Source organism: Pongo abelii, chromosome 11 (assembly GCF_028885655.2).
Source record: "Pongo abelii isolate AG06213 chromosome 11, NHGRI_mPonAbe1-v2.0_pri, whole genome shotgun sequence".
Classification (NCBI taxonomy): domain Eukaryota; kingdom Metazoa; phylum Chordata; class Mammalia; order Primates; family Hominidae; genus Pongo; species Pongo abelii.
Window position 1 is genome coordinate 39,905,785 of NC_071996.2, and position 21,336 is coordinate 39,927,120.

At 38.1% G+C, this 21,336-nt stretch overlaps 1 protein-coding gene across 1 annotated transcript in view; it reads left to right on the plus strand.

The window, feature by feature from the left end:
• THSD7B (thrombospondin type 1 domain containing 7B) overlaps nucleotides 1-21,336 on the plus strand; it is a 908,978-nt gene that overhangs the window by 847,239 nt on the left and 40,403 nt on the right. The window contains exons 18-20 of the mRNA XM_024243556.3: nucleotides 729-870; nucleotides 2,945-3,060; nucleotides 5,163-5,280. Coding sequence (XP_024099324.3) covers nucleotides 729-870; nucleotides 2,945-3,060; nucleotides 5,163-5,280 — 376 coding nt within the window. The remainder of the gene's footprint in view (nucleotides 1-728; nucleotides 871-2,944; nucleotides 3,061-5,162; nucleotides 5,281-21,336) is intronic.

Genomic DNA, 21,336 nt, shown 5'->3' on the forward strand with positions numbered 1-21,336 from the left:
GGTAGACCAGCTGGATGAAATCTGGCAGGCCGGTTGACCTGGGTCAAGAGCATTATAGGAGCTGAGGCTACAGGAGGACATGTGGAGCCACAGGTATCATGATATTTGCAGGATATCTTTGGAGTTCACATTTTCACATTAATTTTGCCAGGAGGGCAACAGCATGCAGTTGTCCATGCTCTGTGGACCAAAGGCACTCCCAAATAAGAGGAAGATTCTAGTGTATTGGCATTATTGATTTTATAATTCCCTTTCTATATCTCTGTGTTCTAGTGTTTAAAAAATGATTTTCTCATGAAAATTTTCTGTGTGATTATTTTTATTAGTCTAGACTATCTGAGGTCACAGGGCAGTTTCTTCCTTTTTTTTTTTTTTTAAAGAAAAAGCATTTAAACATTCAAAATGTATGGATCTCTTACATTGTTGCAGACTATTTGAGAGTACAGTGTGAGTTTAAGTGATAGAAATAGTCTCCATGTGCTTAATTATATATGGGAGATAGAAATGTAGCCTTCAAGGTAACACAGGAAAAACAGAAGAGTTGTCAGGTGGAAAAAAAGAATTTATAATAATTCACAGAATGGTTTCATTTTCTAAGTAATACGTTTAACCCTCTAGATAATCTATTCCCTATATTGTTACATATGTGCCTACTTATACCTGTATATCTTATATAATTTATCAAATAACTTTCCCACAGTTAACTTTTCCTACTCTGATTTTAATAGTCATGCGATCCCCACACAATGCAGAGAAGAACTCGCCACCTGCTAAGACCATCACTGAACTCAAGGACTTGTGCTGAAGACTCACAGGTGCAGCCTTGCCTCCTTAATGAAAATTGCTTCCAGTTCCAGTACAATCTAACAGGTACAGTTAAAATCTATGACCTTGTCGTTTTCCCTGAACATTGACTAATGAGAGAATTTTTGTGTGTGTTTTCATTCTCAAGATTAAGAATGGAGAGTAGAATGTGTGAGTGTATTGCATAAAAGCCTGAGGACTTGATGTTTCTAGTATCCCCTCACAGAAAGAAATGCCCACTCTTGGCATGTAGAATCAGCAAAGCCACATAAAATCTCTGTGGTAAGAGAAGCTTAGAAAGATTTGGCAACATTTCAGCAAAATGTTGATTTAAGCCATGATAAACTGAAACAACAAAAATAAGTAGCAGAGAATAATTTACCATTGAGAGAAGAATGTAATCATACTGTCATAGAATTTGGCTCTTTCGTGCCTTTTATTATTTCAGAAATCTGAGCTTGTGAGATACTTTCTGTATGGGTCTGAATAAGAATGAATGCTACGACTGACTGGTCAGGGATGTTTTCGAGGCACTGGGAATTACATCAGTCTAGCTGGTCGGCTGCTGCTCAGGATTTTTCCAGGCACCACAGTGCTCAGTGTCTAAAACCAGAGGACTGTTATAGTTACATTGATCTGCTACTTGCCATTCCCTGCAGCAGCAGACATTCCATAATGCTACAAAATGTGGAACCATGTTAAGTCACAGCATTGAATTCAATACTGACAACCAAACCACCACATGCCTGCAGAGGCAAAGCAATTGCCTTTTCTGAAAGAAAAAAAAAATCCTCACCACAGCCACGTTGGCTCTGCTGAGATTCCTCTTGTGGAAAACCTCATAGTGACTTCTGTGGGGCTGTCTGATTGTCTTCATGGGTAAAGATGACCTGGTGTATTTGTCCTTTTTCTTTAGAGAAAAGATCTCTGGTTTTTATAGTACTGTTTCAGAAATACAATAAAACTTGCTTCATTGGAAGAGCATATCTTTGAAACACTGATTTTACTATACGTGGGTTTGCTATTCTATTCCTATTAAACTATTAGATCATCTACCAATATGGAAAATTTCCTTAAAGAGATTTTATATGACCAAGGGTCTTCCTTTCTACTGACACCAAAAATAACAGTTGTTTAAAAATCAAATTAACTTTGGGATAATTTATTCTAATTCTTCACCATCTAGTTTGTAATATGACTAGCCAAATCTGTAAAACTTTTTCTCATGATAGAATAATCTGAAAAAAATATAGTTTCTGTAACAGTCCATACAGTTTTATGTGTCTTTCCCTCTTTCTTTCCCGGAGCATCTCTTTTGACTATTCTGTATCAAATGCACTAAATGATTTAAATGATTGAATTTAGTATTGAAAATGTTTTCAAGTTTACATAAAAGATTGGTGTCTTAGTCTGTCCTGGATGCTATAACAAATTGCTATAGACTAAGTAGCTTATAAAACACATAAATGTATTTCTTATAGCTCTGGAGGCTGGAAGTCCAAAATCAAGGTGCTACTAGATTCAGTGTCTGGTGAGGAGGGCCTGTATCTCTAGACAGTGCCTTCTAGCTACATCCTCACAGGATGGAAGGCGCAAACAAGCTCCCTTAGGCCTCCTTTGTAAAGGCACTAATTTCATTCATGAGAGCTCAGCTCCCATATTCTAATTATCCCCCAAAGGTTCTCCCTCAAAATACCATCACCTAGAGGGTTAGGATTTAAATATATGAATTTTGCAGGGGGACACAAACATCTGGACAATAGCAACTGGCATCATTTCTGGGTTGTTTTTTCTCCAATTATCCTCAACAAATAGTTGATTCTAAAGTGGTTTTTCTTTACCATCCTGGTTAGTATCTTTCCTCTTCTACTCCAGCCAACCATGAGATGGTTTCTAACAAACCATTGGGTCTTTATCTCTGGAAAGCAAATTTAAGTAGGTAACTCACTTTTCTTTGTGTATTTGTTTTTTGTTTGTTTTGCAATAAGGGCATTGCACAATGCTTCCCAAAGCTACCTGGAAATGATTTTAGGATTATGTGTGGATTATTCTCCACCAATGCAGATAATCAAAGATCTGTTGTATTTTGCTCACATGGCCATAATTTTGAAACTCAGTGTGGGTGATCCTATGCCTGTAGAGTGGAGCACATGCCAGCTGAGTGAAAACGCACCCTGTGGTCAAGGCATCAGGACCCGCCTGCTAAGCTGTGTGCGCAGTGATGGCAAGCCAGTCAGCATGGACCAATGTGAGCAGGTACTGTGTTTATATTCATATCTCACTTCCAAGGCTTTGTTTTTCTTAATATTGGTCTGCAGTTCCATGATGTCCAATATAGATAACAGACTGATTTCTTCTCATCTTAGCTTAGGTTCAGTTAGAGTAAAGGGTGCCAGTATAGTATGGTTATAGCTCACTAGTTTGAATTTAGTCAAAATGACTGGGAAAGGTCATTTTTGTAGTGGAGAAATGGGTTCATTAAAAATATACGTTTTTATTACTTATAAAAATTTATTTAACTGTACTTGTTTGCCAAACTGTTGACCTTGGGTGACTTTAATATTTAAATATGATTCTTTTGTATTGGACAGGTGATTCATTTGCATATGTGATAATACTGTCCCTTGCATAGAAGACGAACATGGACACTTGCCATTACATAATCATGTCAGTTTGCTTAAGCAGATAATATTTGGATAAATAGCAGAGATTTTTCTTTTCAACCTACATTAAAATGCATCCCTACCAAGTTTCAAATTAATGGGTTCTGAATCTTTGTAATTTTATAGCCCTCCTTTTTTTTCTCTGTTCCAAACTATATGGAGTTCAGACAAAAGCTATAGTCAGACCTTTTCCAAAGAACTTGGCATTTTCTTGGCAACATATAAATGAAAAACACTATGGGGGCAGTTTAATAGAAGTAAAGATACTATCACACTTCAAGAATCACTGAAACAGTCTTTGGATAAATTGGAAAAAGGGGACCAGTAAACTCACGTTTCCCCAGAAACTTCTTTAACAAACTGGCAAAATGAAAATTGGTGGCATTTCTCTTAAGAGAGGTGGAATACATCAGTGGGAATTAAAACAAAACAAACCTCTGTCACCTATCCTGACTTCGCTCTGTTTTGTCACAACATGCTCATGCTCTTTAAACCAACAGAGCAGCTGCAGACTACGTCACCAGTCCTAAGAACAGAACATCTGAAATGGATCTCCATTTGGTCAGATTCTGAAACTGACTGACACAGGGCAAAATGCTGTATACCATGATTTATTTTAACATATATTTTATTTAATCAGCCTCTGAAGAAGTTGTCTGTGTCAGGGAAAAAAAAAATCATTAATCTACAACTCCCAATAGGTGAGCATTGTTTATTTAGTATACGTAATGAGTATTTTCTTTTGATACAAAAAGATATAAACTATTCATTAACAGAAAGTCAGTTTCTCTGATTTCCGGATACCATACGCCCAATAAATATGTAAAAAATACCAGTTTAAAGAAATCTCAAATTATTAATGAAACTAGAATATCCATATATCTCAGATGGATTATAGGTCTCATTATGATAGTATCCATTTTACCCACTTGGCAAGTCATTGTACTATAATCATTAATTTTAGCTTGGTAAGGATATTGCTAACATATAACACATGTTGAATGTCAAAGTTTTCCTAAGTAAGCACACAAATAGTGTGTTATTCCTAGAGCAGAATTTTTTATTATTCTTTCTGTGTTTCTCAGGTGCTTTATTCTTTCACTAGGACCTCCGCTACCTTGGCCATTAGAAAATTTGTATGGTTTGCCAAGATGCTGCTTTCAGAGAGGACAAGAAAAAAAATAAACTGTATCATCAACTTGACCCGTCGTTAAGACCAGGATTGTTTTTAGCCCAGGCTTTTTTATACACTTTAGATGGGTTGCTGATTGTATATTCATCCCCACATTATTTATTGTCTAGCCTAGCTGGCTTTCTGTGTTGGCCCTCTATGTACTTTTGGCCTATTCAGAAGCACAAAGTGCCTGAAGTTGGCATTGAAGTGTCTTTCTGGTTCCTTGCTGATTGAGCAACAGGACAGATCTCTGTGTAACGAGACACCTCTACTTTCCTGGCAGCCTAATAGAGTTTAGGATTTTATAAAAAGAAATTTTGGCTGACAAATTTTTATTTGGTAATTAAAGGACAATCATTTTCTATGATTGTCACCAATTTATATAAGAAAGGATATACTTCGCCACTGAAATAGGGAAAGGTTTTTATCACAGAGTAAAGGCGAGTCTTTCCCATGAAAGGACAGTGATTTGACTAAAGAATGATTTCTCCAATAAAGTTGTGTTTCATTTTCATTTGCAGCATAATTTGGAGAAGCCCCAGAGAATGAGCATTCCCTGCTTGGTGGAATGCGTGGTCAACTGTCAGCTCTCAGGGTGGACGGCTTGGACAGAGTGTTCACAGACCTGTGGCCATGGAGGTATTCATTTCCCCGTGTTTCCCACTAACTAGTGTAGATTTCTAAATATCTTTCAGCTTGATAAATGGCATAAGGTATGGGACCCAGCTAAAGCCAATAGAAACTGACCCACAGGGGAAGAAAAACAGATCCTGGCCTCATATCAGTCTAGGAGAGTGAGGCAGATGTTGCAGAATGGACCAGTTAACAGTGGCAGACACCAGAGAGGCCAATGAACCTGTGGGGCAATGTTTATTCAGGTCATAAGCTCAACAAATTGAAAAAACATGTTGGCCTCAGTGGTTTTTGGAAAAAATAGTATGTGTTATTTAAGTAAAGCTGTCTACTATACCACGTAAATCCCCAAAGAACACCCTAGGCTGAACATAATAGACTAGAGACTTGCTTTTCACCCACATAAAGAGAGGGCTTTATGCTTCAAAATGTAAATCGAGGACACAAGTTCACAGAGGTTCTGCCACTTTAACAGGACCAAGTTACTCTGGATGGTGATATCACTTGGCTCTGTGGAGGTTTTATGAACTGGGTTGGAAGCAGCATACATCTCTTACATATATATTAGACATAAATTGCTCTATGTTTCCAACTCATTGGAAGATGCCAGGGAAGGAAATGTACTTTCTGGGTAGTCAGTCACATCTCAACAATAATGTTACATTATCACATAATGTTATAAAGGAAAGGGAGTATAAATCTTTGGGAAGAAACAGAAATCATTACTATATGATCCCAGAATCCCAGTGGATAAGTAATGCACCATGGCAAGGAATGCAGAAGGCAATTGATACCCAGTAGTGAGGCAGGTAAGTGAAAACAGAGGTGGAATTCCAGTCATTAGGCTGAAGTAAGGATCAAGACATGGGCCCACGGGAGAGAAAGCAACAAGACCATAGCATAAAACAGAGCTGGCTTAGGATAGAACTCTGGTCCTAAAGTAGAGTTGCAATATATCATAAGGTAAATGTCAAAAATTTGGAGTAAGGACCTAGGGAGAAATCCTGGTACACTGTTAGTACATCTTAGTGCATTTTGTGCTGCTATAATAGAATACCTGAGGCTGGTTAATTTATGAAGAAAATAGGTTTATTTGGCTCGTGATTCCTATGGCTAGAAGGTTCAAGATTAGGCAGCTGCATCTGGTGAAAGCCTCAGGCTGTGTCAACTAATGGCAGAAAGCAGAAGAGAGAAGGTGTTTGTAAAGAGATCACATCCTGAAAGAGGAAATAAGAGAGAGAAACTGAGGAAGCAAGAGAGAAATAACCCTGTGTTGCAGGAATGAATCTATTCCTACACGAGTGAGAACTCACTCGCCCCCAGGGAGGGCATTAATCCATTCATGGGGGATCTGCACTTATGAGCAACACACCATCCCATAGACCTCATCGTCCAAGACCATCACAAAGGGGATCAAATTTTGATCTCAGTTTTGCTGGGAACAAACCAAATCCAAACCATAGCATTCCACAGGTGAATCTAAAAACTCGTGTTCCTCTCACCTGCAAAATACAATCATTCCATCCAATAATCCTAAGTCTTAACTTGTTTCGGTACCAACTTAGAAGCCCAAAATCTAGAGTCTCATCTGAGACTCAAGGTAAGTTCTTCCAGCTTTGAGCCTGCAAAAACAAAACAACAATGACAAAACAAAAAACAAAAAACAAAAAAAAACAAGTTATTTGCTTCCAAGGTACAGTGGTGGTACAGACATTTGTAAACATTCCTGTTCCAAAATAGGAAAGCTAGCAGAAGGCAAGAAATCAGAGCAGAACTGAAGGAGTTAGAGACACAAAAGACCCTTCAAAAAATCATTGAATCCAGGAGCTTGTTTTTTGAAAAGATCAATAAAATTGATAGACCACTGGCAAGACTAATAAAGAAGAAAAGAGATAAGAATCAAATTGATGCAATAAAAAAATGATAAAGGGGATATCACCAGCGATCCCACAGAAATACAAACTACCATCAGAGAATACTATAAACACCTCTACGCAAATGAACTAGAAAATCTAGAAGAAATGGATAAATTCCTGGACACATACACCCTCCCAAAACTACACCAGGAAGAAGTTGAATCCCTCAATAGACCAATAACAGGCTCTGAAATTGAGGCAATAATTAATAGCCTACCAACCAAAAAAAGTCCAGGACCAGATGGATTCACAGCTGATTCTACCAGAGGTACAAAGAGGAGCTGGTACCATTCCTTCTGAAACTATTCCGATCAATAGAAAAAGAGGGAATCCTCCCTAACTCATTTTATGAGGCCAGCATCATCCTGATACCAAAGCCTGGCACAGACACAACAACAACAAAAAAAAGAATTTTAGACCAATGTCCCTGATGAACATCGATGCAAAAATCCTCAATAAAATACTGGCAAACCGAATCCAGCAGCACATCAAAAAGCTTATCCACCATGATCAAATGGGCTTCATCCCTGGGATGCAAGGCCGGTTCAACATATGCGAATCGATAAACATAATCCATCATATAAATAGAACCAAAGACCAAAACCACATGATTATCTCAATAGATGCAGAAAAGGCCTTTGACAAAATTCAACAGCCCTTCATGCTAAAAACTCTCAATAAACTAGGTATTGATAGGACATATCTAAAACTAATAGGAGGTATTTATGACAAAGTCACAGCCAATATCATACTGAATGGGCAAAAACTGGAAGTATTCCCTTTGAAAACTGGCACAAGACAGGGATGCCCTCTTGCACCACTCCTATTCAACATAGTGTTGGAAGTTCTGGCCAGGGCAATCAGGCAGGAGAAAGAAATAAAGGGTATTGAATTAGGAAAAGAGGAAATCAAATTGTCCCTGTTTGCAGATGACATGATTGTATATTTAGAAAACCCCATCATCTCAGCCCAAAATCTCCTTAAGCTGATAAGCAACTTCAGCAAAGTCTCAGGATACAAAATAAATGTGCAAAAATCACAAGCATTCTTATACACCAATAACAGACAAGCAGAAAGCGAAATCATGAGTGAACTCCCATTCACAACTGCTTCAAAGAGAATAAGATACCTAGAAATCCAACTTACAAGGGATGTGAAGGACCTCTTCAAGGAGAACTACAAACCACTGCTCAATGAAATAAAAGAGGACACAAACAAATGGAAGAGCATTCCATGCTCATGGATAGGAAGAATCAATATCGTGAAAATGGACATACTGCCCAAGGCAATTTATAGATTCAATGCCATCCCCATCAAGTTACCAATGACTTTCTTCACAGAATTGGAAAAAGCTACTTTCAAGTTCACATGGACCAAAAAAGGGCCCACATTGCCAAGACAATCCTATGCCAAAAGAACAAAGCTGAAGGCATCACACTACCTGACTTCAAACTATACTACAAGGCTACAGTAACCAAAACAACATGTTACTGGTACCAAAACAGAGATATAGATCAATAGAACAGAACAGAGCCCTCAGAGATAATACCACACATCTATAAGCATCTGATCTTTGACAAACCTGACAAAAACAAGCAATGGGGAAAGGATTCCCTATTTAATAAATGGTGCTGGGAAAACTGTCTAGCCATATGTAGAATGCTGAAACTGGATCCCTTCCTTACACCTTATACAAAAATTAATTCAAGATGGATTAAAGACTTAAATGTTAGACCTAAAACCATAAAAACCCTAGAGGAGAACCTAGGCAATACCTTTCAGGACATAGGCATGGGCAAGGACTTCATGTCTAAAACACCAAAAGCAATGGCAACGAAAGCCAAAATTGACAAATGGGATCAAATTAAACTAAAGAGCTTCTGCACAGCAAAAGAAACTACCATCAGAGTGAACAGGCAACCTACAGAATGTGAGAAAATTTTCACAATCTACCCATCTGACAAAGGGCTAATATCCAGAATCTACAAAGAACTTAAACAAATTTACAAGAAAAAAATCAAACAACCCCATCAACAAGTGGGTGAAGGATATGAACAGACACTTCTCAAAAGAAGACATTTATGCAGCCAACAGACACAAGAAAAAATGCTCATCATCACTGGCCATCAGAGAAATGCAAATCAAAACCACAATGAGATACCATGTCATACCAGTTAGAATGGCGATCATTAAAAAGGCAGGAAACAATGGGTGCTGGAGAGGATGTGGACAAATAGGAACACTTTTACACTGTTGGTGGCACTGTAAACTAGTTCAACCATTGTGGAAGACAGTGTGGCAATCCCTCAAGGATCTAGAACTAGAAATACCATTTGACCCAGCAATCCTATTACTGGGCATATACCCAAAGGATTATAAATCATGCTGCTATAAAGACACATGCACTGTATGTTTATTGCGGCACTATTCACAATAGCAAAGACTTCGAACCAACCCAAATGTCCATCAATGATAGACTGGATTAAGAAAATGTGGCACATATACACCATGGAATACTATGCAACCATAAAAAAGGATGAGTTCATATCTTTGTAGGGACATGGATGAAGTTGGAAACCATTATTCTGAGCAAACTATCGCAAGGACAGAAAACCAAACACTGCATGTTCTCACTCATAGGTGGGAATTGAACAATGAAAACACTTGGACACAGCGTGGGGAACATCACACACTGGGGCCTGTCTTGGGGGTAGGGAGGGGGGAGGGGTAGCATTAGGAGAAATACCTAGTGTAAACGACGAGTTAATGGGTGCAGCACACCAACATGACACATGTATACATATGTAACAAACCTGGACGTTGTGCACATGTACCCTAGAACTTGAAGTATCATTTAAAAAAATAGAAAAATAGGCCTGAATAAAGAAATGACAGGGCCCAGGAAAGTGCAAAACATAGCAAGACAGGCATGAAATTTTAGATTTCTGGAACATATTCATTTGACTTCATGTCCTGGGCGCACTGGTGCAAGAGATGGGCTCCCAAGGCCTTGGGCCACCCCACCTCTATGGCTTTGCTGAGTGCAGCTCATGTGGCTGCTCTCACCAGTTGGGAGTTGAATACCTATGGCTTTTTCAGGTGGGCATTGCACACTGCCAATGGCCCTACAGTCTGGGGTCCCCAAGGCAGCCCTGCTTCCAGGGATCTACTAGGCTTTGCCATGGTGGAAACTCTGTGGCAGCTCCACTCCTGTGGCAGGTTTCTGTCTGAGCTCCCAAGCTTTCTGACACATCCTCTGAAATCTAGGTGGAAGCCAACATACCTTCACTGCTCTCCCATTACAAAATTAGTAATATGGATGTGGATGCCCCTAAAGCTTATAGCTCAGCCTCTGCAGAGCATGGTTACATCTAGGGCAGATTGAGCCATGGCTGCTCCAGCAGGAATCACTGGGATGTGGTTAGCAGATCTCTGAGGCAACACAGGGCAGTGGCGCTCCGGTCATGTCCCCTGAAACCATTCTTTCCTTCTAGACTTCTGGGCCTCTGATGGGAAGGGCTGGCTGTGAAGATCTTTAAAATGCCTTCAGGGCTTTTTTTCCATTGTTCTGACCATTACCACCTGGCTCCCTTTTAGCCATGCTACTCTCTTTAGCAAACAGTCTGTTGGCAGCATTCTTGTATTCCTTTCCTGAAGATACTGTTACATTCTCTACCACATGACCATGCTAAAAATTTTCCAAATCTTTCCACTCAGCTTCCCTTTTCTCTAGCTGTTTACCATAAGCAGTTAGAAGCAGCAGCAGCCAGAGCTTTGCTTCTTAGAAATTTTGTCCACCAGCTATGCTATTCTTTTACTCTTAAGTTCTGTATTCCACAAAGCTGTAGGGCATGGCCACAATGCAACCAAGTTGTTTGCTATGGTGTAACAAGGATAGTGTTTTATCCAGTTCCCAGTAAGTTCCTTATTTCAGTCTGAGACTTCATCAGCATGTCCTTTACTGTCCATCTTTCTGTTAGCATTTTGGTCACAACCACTTAACCAGTCTCTAAGAAGTTCTAAACTCTTCCTCATCATTTTGTCTTCTTCCGAGCCCTCACCAAAAACACACTTATTGCTCCAGTTATGGCAATGCAGACTTTTTCTAGCCTGTCCCTGCAAACTCTTCCAGCCTCTATGTATTACCCAGTTCCAAAGCCACTTTCACATGTTCAGGTATCTGTATACCAACAATTCACTCCTCAGTACCAATTTTCTGTGTTAGTCCATTTTGTATTGCTATAACGGAATACCTAAGACTGTGTAATTTATAAAGACAAGAGGTTTATTTGGCTAATGATTCTGGTGCCTGTAAGGTTCAAGATTGCGCAGCTGCATCTGGTGGGGGTCTCAGGCTGCTTCAACTCATGACAGAAAGTGGAAGGGGAGCAGGTATGTGCAAAATAGTCACATGGTGAAAAAGAAAACAAGAGCAAGAAGCCAAAAAACCACACACTTTTTAACAACCCTGTCTTGCAAGAGCTAATCCATTCCTGCAAGAGTGAGAACTCACTCACCTCCAAGGGAGGGCATTAATTTATTAATGAGGAATCCTCACCTATGGCTCAAATACTTCCCACTAGTCCTTACTTCCCAACCCCACTGCAAAGGAGATCAAATGTTGATATGCCTTTTGGTGGGCACAAACCACATCCAAACCATAGCAGGCAAATTAAACAGGGGAGGAGATGGGAAGAAGAACTGCAGTTTGGAGAAATCATCATTGGGAAGGGAGGATGGGATACCAGGACCTCGATCTGATTGTCAACCAAAGAGATTTGAAAGCAGTTTTCTAGAAGTCCTGATATTGGACCACTGGCAATAAGTTATGGACTCATCTATAAGCTACTCACAAATGGATGTGCTTATGTTGTTGATAATTATCTTCTTTAGTTGGGATTGTGTGAGAAACCAGGCATGACTCACAATTAAAAAGGAGCTCATCTGTGAACTCAACTGTAAGGTCCTAGAGAGGGCAGAGCCAAAAACTGTAGCCAGGATACATATTAGGAAAATGTGACTAAGAAAAATTGACAACTACTTCTACAAAGAATGTCACTCATAATGAAAACATGGGAATTGCAATGTCCAACAATAATATGTAATTTCTTGCACAAATGAGAGCAAAGAGCCTGTGGAAATGAAATGGCAGGTCTTAGGACTGAGATTTCAGTGATTACCCAATAGTTTGTCAATTGTTTTAACAGGCAGTCAGGCATGGTTTCCACTGGGGCATCTACTTTAAAGTTGTGTAAATCTAAGTTCAAATGTAGCTGTTTAAGGAATTAACTAAATCTTTCTGAATGTCCTATTCTTTATCTATGAATTGGAATTTTGCACATGTTAGTGGTTTAGTTTTTGTTTTGAGAATTAAATGAAATTAAGTATTTGAAGACACCTGGCATAGTAACAGACACATCATGAGTGTTTAGTATATGTGAATTTTCTCCTCCATGTTCCTCTACCTGTCTGTAGAAGAGAGGGTTATTGGAGACTCCATAGGATCTTTTAAAAATTATTCCATAGACGCAGTCACCCTCATCTCCCAATTTTATATCTCATCCTTTTACTCCTCTCCAAATTCTACACACTATATTCATAGCCTATATGATGTTCTAAAAGTGAATATCTGATCAAGTGTTTTCATATTGACATATAAGTCATTCATCTATTTTTTTTTATCCATAAACAAATACATACATGTCAGTTATAGTCTTATGTACTTAGAATTCAGCACTGGGGGAAAAAAGGCAATTTCCCTATTTTTATGGAGCTTAAAATCTAGTTTAGGGACAACAGAGAGTAAACTAACAAATAAGTAATAATGCCCATTGATGAATCCACAAAAGACATTCAAATGAGAGGTACTATTTGCATCAGTGATGTCTTTCATCGAAACAGTTGGTTGCTCCTCTGTCCAGAAGAGACCCACCTGGATATCCCACTGCCATAGCACTACAGTGTTGTCCTCAGGGGCCACTGCTGGGATGTTTGTTTGTAATAAAGCATTCACTGTACCAAGTCACTGAAACATGACAGATCTCTGTGTTATTCCAACATACCAACTTTATGAATAAGACCCCAAATTGTAAGTTTAGTATTAAAAGATCACTTAAAAATTGTAAGCGGTTCTGTTAGTGCTGTGGACTCATCAGACTCTGTTATCTACTAGACCCTGTTTGTCTACAAACACAAAAACCCATGCAAATTTGAATCCTACTTTTCAGGATTTCTAGACAACTATAGTCTGAGCTAAAATTCCCCTTTCTCCAATCCTTAGAATAATAAACAAAGACAAAAACAACACACAGATTTCACAAGAAAAGTCCTTGTGTGAACTAAGGCACAGAAGGACTAGGGAAGGAATGTTAACTACTTGGAGAAATCAAGTTGCATAAAGTACTTGGAAATCATCTAGATAGTGTCTATTGGCATATAAGTATGGCATCAGTTACACATCACCTCTGGCTAGTTTCTAAGGGTCAGTAGGATAATATTTGGGCAGGATGGTGCCATAGCTCTTGTGACTAATGTTTTCCTTACTAGGCTGCTCAGTGCTCAATCGCACAAGCATTTTTTGACTACCTGTTCTATTTAAGGTCCCATGTTAAGATCTTCAGACAAAAATATAAGGATGAGTATTTTCTACTTGCATGTATTTGCGCCCAACCTCAATTTTTTTTTGTGATATAGAATCTTGCTCTGTTGCCCAGGCTGAAATGTAGTGGCACAATCTTGGCTCACTGCACCCTCTGCCTCCTGGGCTCAAGCAGTCCTCCCACTTCAGCCTCCCAAGTAGCTGGGACTATAGGCACATGCCACCACACCTGATTAAATTTTGTATTTTTTGTAGACACTGGGTTATGCTATGTTACCCAGGCTGGTCTTGAACTCCTGAGCTCAAGCAATCTGCCTGCCTCGGCCCCCCAAAGTGCTGGGTTTACAGGCATAAGCCACCCCACCCAGCCCCAATCTCAAACTTTAAAAACAGAATTGAGTGGTACAAAGAGGAATAGGATACATGGCCCTTGAATTTTTAAGCACCTACCCTCAAGACTGTGCCAAGGCAGCCTCTGTGGGTGTATCATGTTATTCCCCACCATCCCCAAACTTCTTCCCCATTCTAGCCTTCCTGCTCCAGTCCGTTGGCACCACTCTTCCCTAACTATCACTCCTGTGGAAGATAGTAATATTATTAAAATAAGATAATTCTGTATTTAAATCATGCTTGAATCCTCATACAACACAACCTGAAAAACAAACAGTAAATGAATAGCAGTAATCAGAAGCCAGAATGTATGGTATAGATGAACTTGTTTCTTAAGTGACCAAATTGTGGAGCTGCAAAGGTTGGAGACTGTCATTAGGAAACATCAGCAGCTCGCCTGTTCTAAGACAAAGTGCCAGCAGCTGCCTTTTGTAGGAGCCGCTTTCTCTTTTCGAACGGGTTGTAGCAATAGGCAGAGACCACAGGAAGAGGTAGAGTTTATTTAGTCACATTAAAGTGGGCATGCGAGTTACCTGGGAGTCAAACTTCAGCAGCTGCAGTTCTCAGCTGCTGTCTTTATCAAAAACAAAAGTTCACACAATTATCTCTGTTTCTGCATTTGCTGAGTTGTTGGGCAAAACCTTGTGTGCTGGATGTCCCTGATGCTTCCCCATGAGCCACACTTCATCATCAAACCCACAGAACTGCAATGATCTGAGAGGAAGTTTTGAAATGAGCTCTTACTTTATTTTCCAAGTGTCTGGATTGCCTCTTTAATGTACACCTGATGCTTGGCATATACTTTCTAATTGTGTTAAAGATTTCAAGGTCAGAACAGTTTGAATCCAATTTATTTCAATTTAGAGAGAGACTGATTCTAAGCTTCCACTAAGGGATCTTTTTAGATAGATTTCAAAGATCAAAGCTTGTAATAGAAGAGCTTAATATTTGGATTAGTTATGTTTTTTGTCTCTTGAATTTTCATCAGTTTAGTGGGATGTAGAACTTCCTAAATTTAGCATATCATGAATTATTCATAATTATTTAACTGATAACACTCTAAGAATGTTATTAAATCCAGACTATGATTTCTTTGTATTTTATATTTTTAAATTTAATGCATATGAGTTTATAATATTTTTACATCATATGACCCAGCCTACTTCTTGTGTTTCCCAGACGGCATAAAATTTTTCTGTCAACTCTAGCCCACAATAAGAAAATAATTTTGTATTAACTGTAAAACACAACAACAACTTTGTGACTTCCAGCTTTTTTTCCTAGGTTTCAAGGGCAAGCCAGTAACTTTAATTTTTGGTATCTGCATCCGATTTGATCAATGCATGGTATTCTTGATTGGGCACAGTCTGTCATAATAATTCAGACTTATTTACTGTATCAAGTAATTCGTTCTTATGGCAAAAGAACAAGAAGCTAGGTAGTGGAATGGAAGAAAAAGAACAGACAAGAAACTCGACGATCTGGGTTTTAGAGTCAGCTTTTCCATGGCAAGTTGTAGGATGTCGGACCGCTCACTCATTCTGTGCAGAACTCTCTTGCACTGTTTTTATCTATAAAATGATGAAATATTAGAGGGATTACTTTTTAATACCTGTTGGTCAAGGGTATAATTACTGATGCTAGGAGTATGTTAGTAATTCTTCTCAACAGTACTATGAAGTATAGACCTAATTTTACAGATGTAATGATAGGCACTGAAGTTATCTGCCCAGGGTTACATAGCTTGTCAGTTGTGGAGGATGGATTTGAACCCAAGTTCAGGTATTTCCAAAGCCCCCATTTGTTCCACTATGATCCTGTACATCTGATACTCTGTATCATCTATTGTGTACATGGCCCTGGCTTGCATGCTATATCACTATAAAAATTATTATAATTTATAGGTATATTTGAGAATAAGCAGAGAAAATGGGTCATAGGTTGGCACACAAAGGACAGTGAAATATATTAATGCTTTAAGAAGTCCCTCTGAATTTTAAACCTTCTAAATATGTTCTTGCCTCACAACCAATAATGTTGCATGTTATGTAGTTTATCTAATAGGAATACAGCTGCCAATCTTACAGAGAGGTAATGTGTGACTCTGATGGTTTTCTCTAAAAAGGGTGTGAAGATTAGCTCCAAGATTTGCAAATTCACTCTCTCTCACCTTCTTGCATCCCATGGAAATTGCTCATTGTGGGTATTGCTGCTGTTTATAGGTATTACAGTGGTCCCTCAAGTTGTGTTAGTTTTTAATGGAACTGAAATGTGATTGTTGAAAATAGAACTGGAGGTAAGCGGTCAGAATGCATATACATACTCTACCATTGAAAAATCTGGAGTTATTTATATCCAAGCAATGTCAAAAGTGCTTAATCTTCTGCCATAAAATACCTATCTAAGCCCCTTGACATCACAGCCTTGACTTTTAAAGTGGTGGTCTTGTTACTTCCCATGTACCTGGTAGAGATGTGATCCTGGCTGGGACTAGAGTCTGTTTTGCTCTGAAAAGCCTATAGAATGTTTATCTTGCTTAAGTTGGATCTTCTGTAGGATAAAAGGGTATCTGGAGACCTGAAGCAATTTTCATATAAGCCAAGGAATCCCTCTATAGGGGAAGCTGATGGACTGTATCTCTGGGTGTAGAATTACTGCTGCATCAATACTACACACGTCCTAAAGAGCTGTCTTTAGTTTGCAGATCAGGATGGTAATTTTCCTCCACTCTGCTATACTGGAAAATAGCCTTGATCCCAAATCTATATCCACCAGTAATATTTAAAATAAATTTTGGATAAAAATTCCTGATATTTGTTAAGAGAAGTGAGAAGTACAGCTTTAACCACTTTTTAGTAGATGTCCAGCCTAAAAAGCCACATGAAATTAACTGAGCATTTTATACACAACCTGATTTTCCACTGCCTTCAGAAATTTACTCTGATGAGTACCTGAAAGCAAATAAAGAATTGTCATAGGAGAAAGGTGTTAGCACAGTCATCTTAATTAATTTTTGCTAAAGAAAATATGGAGTGTACAAATACATATAACAAATTTATTGCAAAAGATAGATCTAAGTGCAATTCTCAAACAAGTTTGAGTGGCCTAATAACTAGAGCATAGTATCTGATACCTAAGACATGGATTAGATGAGATCTATTGGAAAGCATATGTTTTTGGAGCAAGACAAATCTTTGTTCCAAACCTTCTACCTGTATCATTTCACAAAAAATATTTAAATTCTCTGAGCCTCAGTTTATCATATGTTAAAGCGGAACATTAATAACTATGTCCTAAACTCAGCCTGAAACCGGGGTTGATAAAGTGATTTATGTGACTCAGAGAGTAGGGGGAGGAACTCTCAGGGGCAGGAGAGTGAAGAAAGCAGGATAAGGGAGAGAAAAAGCTAAGCAAGAATGTATGATATCATTTGTATATCAAAGCACACTGTATTCTCTCAATTAATGTAGTGCCTCCCTCCATAGTGAGGACTGTTTTTACAATGACAAAAGGTATGATACAATAAAACGCCTTAAACACAGAAATATATATGACTAAAATTAACTTAGATTGAACATGGCCATCTACTAATGAGGTTTTGTTAGTATTCCTTTGCTTCTTTTTCACTTATGTTGTCATCCACTAGTATTTGCTATTGTCTAACACTAGGTCACAGGTACCAAATGCTTAAGAATAAATCCATAGGGGGAAAACCCTTGAAAGCAGAAACCTTTTATTCATTAACCTGATTTTGGGGTTCTCATCAGGAAAGACCATCATTACCTTCAGTTAAGTGACATTGTACCCTATTCTGCATGGTGTTTTAATTGGCCAACCCCTTCTAGATGTTGGCTTCTGGATGATCATTTTCTGCCAATGATTGTGCATAAACTTTGGAAATTTAACTTATGTTCAAAAGAAGTAATGTCCAAGTGGAAAGGAAGCCAATAATAATGATATCCATAGACATGCTGGAAGCTCAAAGTTACTTCATATACTACTATTATTGCTTTTATATATCTACTGTGCACTGGTATTGGTATATTTATGTAAATTGCTCAGATATTTTATTCAATGAACTATTTGTTTCCAGTAAATAGGAACATTCTTCAACAATCTCTCTATTATTCTTATATTTCCTTTTCCATTATCTCTTACATATATACATTGCCTTGGCCATATCCAAATTGGCCAGAGCTATCAAAATCATAATTTCCAGTAAATTCACTGACTACGTGTCAGGGCCACAGAAGAATTGTTGTTTACAGCATGGCTCTCTAAAGGGCATGGTGGCTGGCTGCTTTGATTGGAAAGTTTGGTCAGAATAAGGAATTACTGCATTTGACTTCCTTTCTTTTTCTAAGTGTATACATTGACAAATGTTTACCAGTTTTGAGATTTGTTTGAATTGCTTAAAATTTCCTACATCTACTTTGTCAGTGGAGCCTCAAGAGGGAAGTTTGACTACTGCCTAGTTCAGTAGGAATATGATCTAGTCTGATATGCTTTAAACCTGTATGCAAGCACTAGGATTGTCCTCTCTTGTTTTTGTTTTTGTTTTTACAACCTGTATACCACCTCACTGTCTATTATTTTTTCTAAAGATCTTGCCATTCAATCCTTTTTCTTTCATTGCTAGTGATTGTTGCTCATATAATAATAAGCTCAATATCAATGTTGTTTATAATGAGGTCCCAGTATTCTCCAGGGAAAAAGAGGAAAAGGCTCAGAGAGGAGAATTGCTAGCAAATAGCAAATTTACCCTACTATGATTTAGGTCTTTTTTTAATTGGAAACATATTTTATATGGAGTGTCTTTCTCTATTTTGTAGCCCGATGAGTGCACGAATAGAGAGTCAACTTCTGTTCCTTCATCTCAATGGGCATTGCTCATTCAGCATATTGTCCATATTTATGATTGAATTTAGTTCCCAATTGATACCTATTGTCATGTCTTATGTTGTTATTGAAAAACATAAACCCAAGCAAGACAAGTCCAGAGAGTTTCCAAGGAAATTCTTCCCTTCTGACTTTGAAAGCATAAGGATATGTATGGCAGCAAGCTTCACTATTACTCTGAGAACAGAAAGAGTCCAGGATACAGTGTTAAGGGATTTGATGGGTTGGGACCTGACTGAGTAATTATGTATTTTATAATTTTGTTCATTTAATATAATAAGCCCAGTAAAATACAGGAGACACGGGTAGCGTGTTTTATGTACTCATTACAGGCATGTTTCAGGGCCAGTTCTAGGAATTGATATGAGAGTATTTGTTAAAAATAAATGTTTAAGAAGAGAAAAATAAAAGCATTTACCATATTTAAAATATTCCGCAAGTTTCTTTTTCTTTTTTTTTTTTTTTTTTTAGATGGACTCACAGGCTACAGTGCAGTGGCGCGATCTTGGCTCACTGCAACCTCTGCCTTCCAGGTTCAAGCGATCTTCCTGTCTCAGCCTCCAAATAGCTGAGATTATAAGTATACACTACCATGTCTGCTAATTTTTGTATTTTTAGTAGAAGTGGGGTTTTACCATGTTGGTCAGGCTGGTCTCGAACTCCTGACCTCAAGTGATCTGCCCGTCTTGGTGTCCCAAACTGCTGGGATTACAGGCATGAGCTACTGCGCCCAGCCCCTTGCAAGTTGCTTTTATACAGTATTTTTTATTTGTATAACCTTTGTGACACATATCCAGGCAGTCCTCATCATCTGATATTCTTCACCTGAATCCACATTATTGTGAATTCCATAGACAGCCAAGCCCCTCATAACATCAAAATATTCAAGAATAAACTTATTATTCACAGAACCTTTGCCCAGTCAACAAGCTTTCTCCATTAACACACGTGCTCTGTCGTTGCAAATCAGGGGATTTGTTGGTCTATCTTTAGCTGTAAATTAAATGTGTGTCCACTACAAAGGGGTTACAATATGGAGTGATCTTCACACCAAAGATTAAAGGGAGCCCTTGGAAAACTGATGATAATTGACTCAACAGCCAAAGACTTTATGTTCAAGCTGTGAAAGTCAGCTATGAAACATCAAGATCTCTTACAGCTATCATAAAATTATGTAAGAAATATCAATGACCAATTTATTATTTGTCCTAATAACGAGTGCATAATTGTAATCATAATATATATGCTAGTGGATATTAGATAAAATAAACCCACTTGCATTCTTTTAGTTTCAGAAAAAAGTCTTATTTAAATATTTTTTACTATTTATTTAAAATAATTTAATTCCCATTTAAAATAGCTTCACTTTTAAGTGGCATTTTTTTAACATGAATTATCTTCAAGTAATAAAGACTTTTTGTATTCTCAGTTTTATTTTACAGAAAATTTATGCTCGGAAGAGTTAAAGTACTTGTATGTGGTCATATCATTTACTAGTTGTTAATTGGAGAGAACTATTTCCAACTAGAAACTTTTAATGCCCATTCCAGGCCTCTCTCCACCATATATCAGGTTTATTTTTTAACTTTCTATTTTTTTCCTATAGATATGAGGTCTTGCTATGCTGCCCAGGCTGGTCTCGAACTCTTGGACTCAAGTGATTCCCTTGCCTCAGCCTTCCAAAATGCTGGGATTACAGGCGTGAGCCACTGTGCCTGGCACATCAGCTAGTTTCAAATTCTCTTCCTCTCATGTTCCATACCACACCATACTTTTACCTTTAATTTGGCCACATCCTCCACTGCTTTCTCTCTCCCATCAAAACTCATCATTGCCAAAACAATTCCTTCAGGCTCCTGCTGTTAGGATTTCTTGATAGAATAATCATTGCTGGGAGATAGCTGCTTGGTTGAATATTCCATCCTTTCTGAGATCTGGCATCCCAAGTAATATTTGACCACTACCCTGGGAGGTGGCAGACCTCTTTATTGATAACATCCACATTCCATGTTATTAGATTTTTTTTATTTGAGGGATATATTTTTGGTTCTTTAACTTATACAATCTAAACATCCCTGACTTAAATAGAAAAAGAAATATAGTAAAAGATAACAATTACCCAACAGAAGCATCAGGTCCAGTAATTTTCTCTTACACTTGCATGCATTTATTAGCAATATTTTTTGTTGAAGTTTAACATGAACCAATTAAACACAAAATACATCAAAATGCAGATTTACTATACGTTCCTTGGTTTCA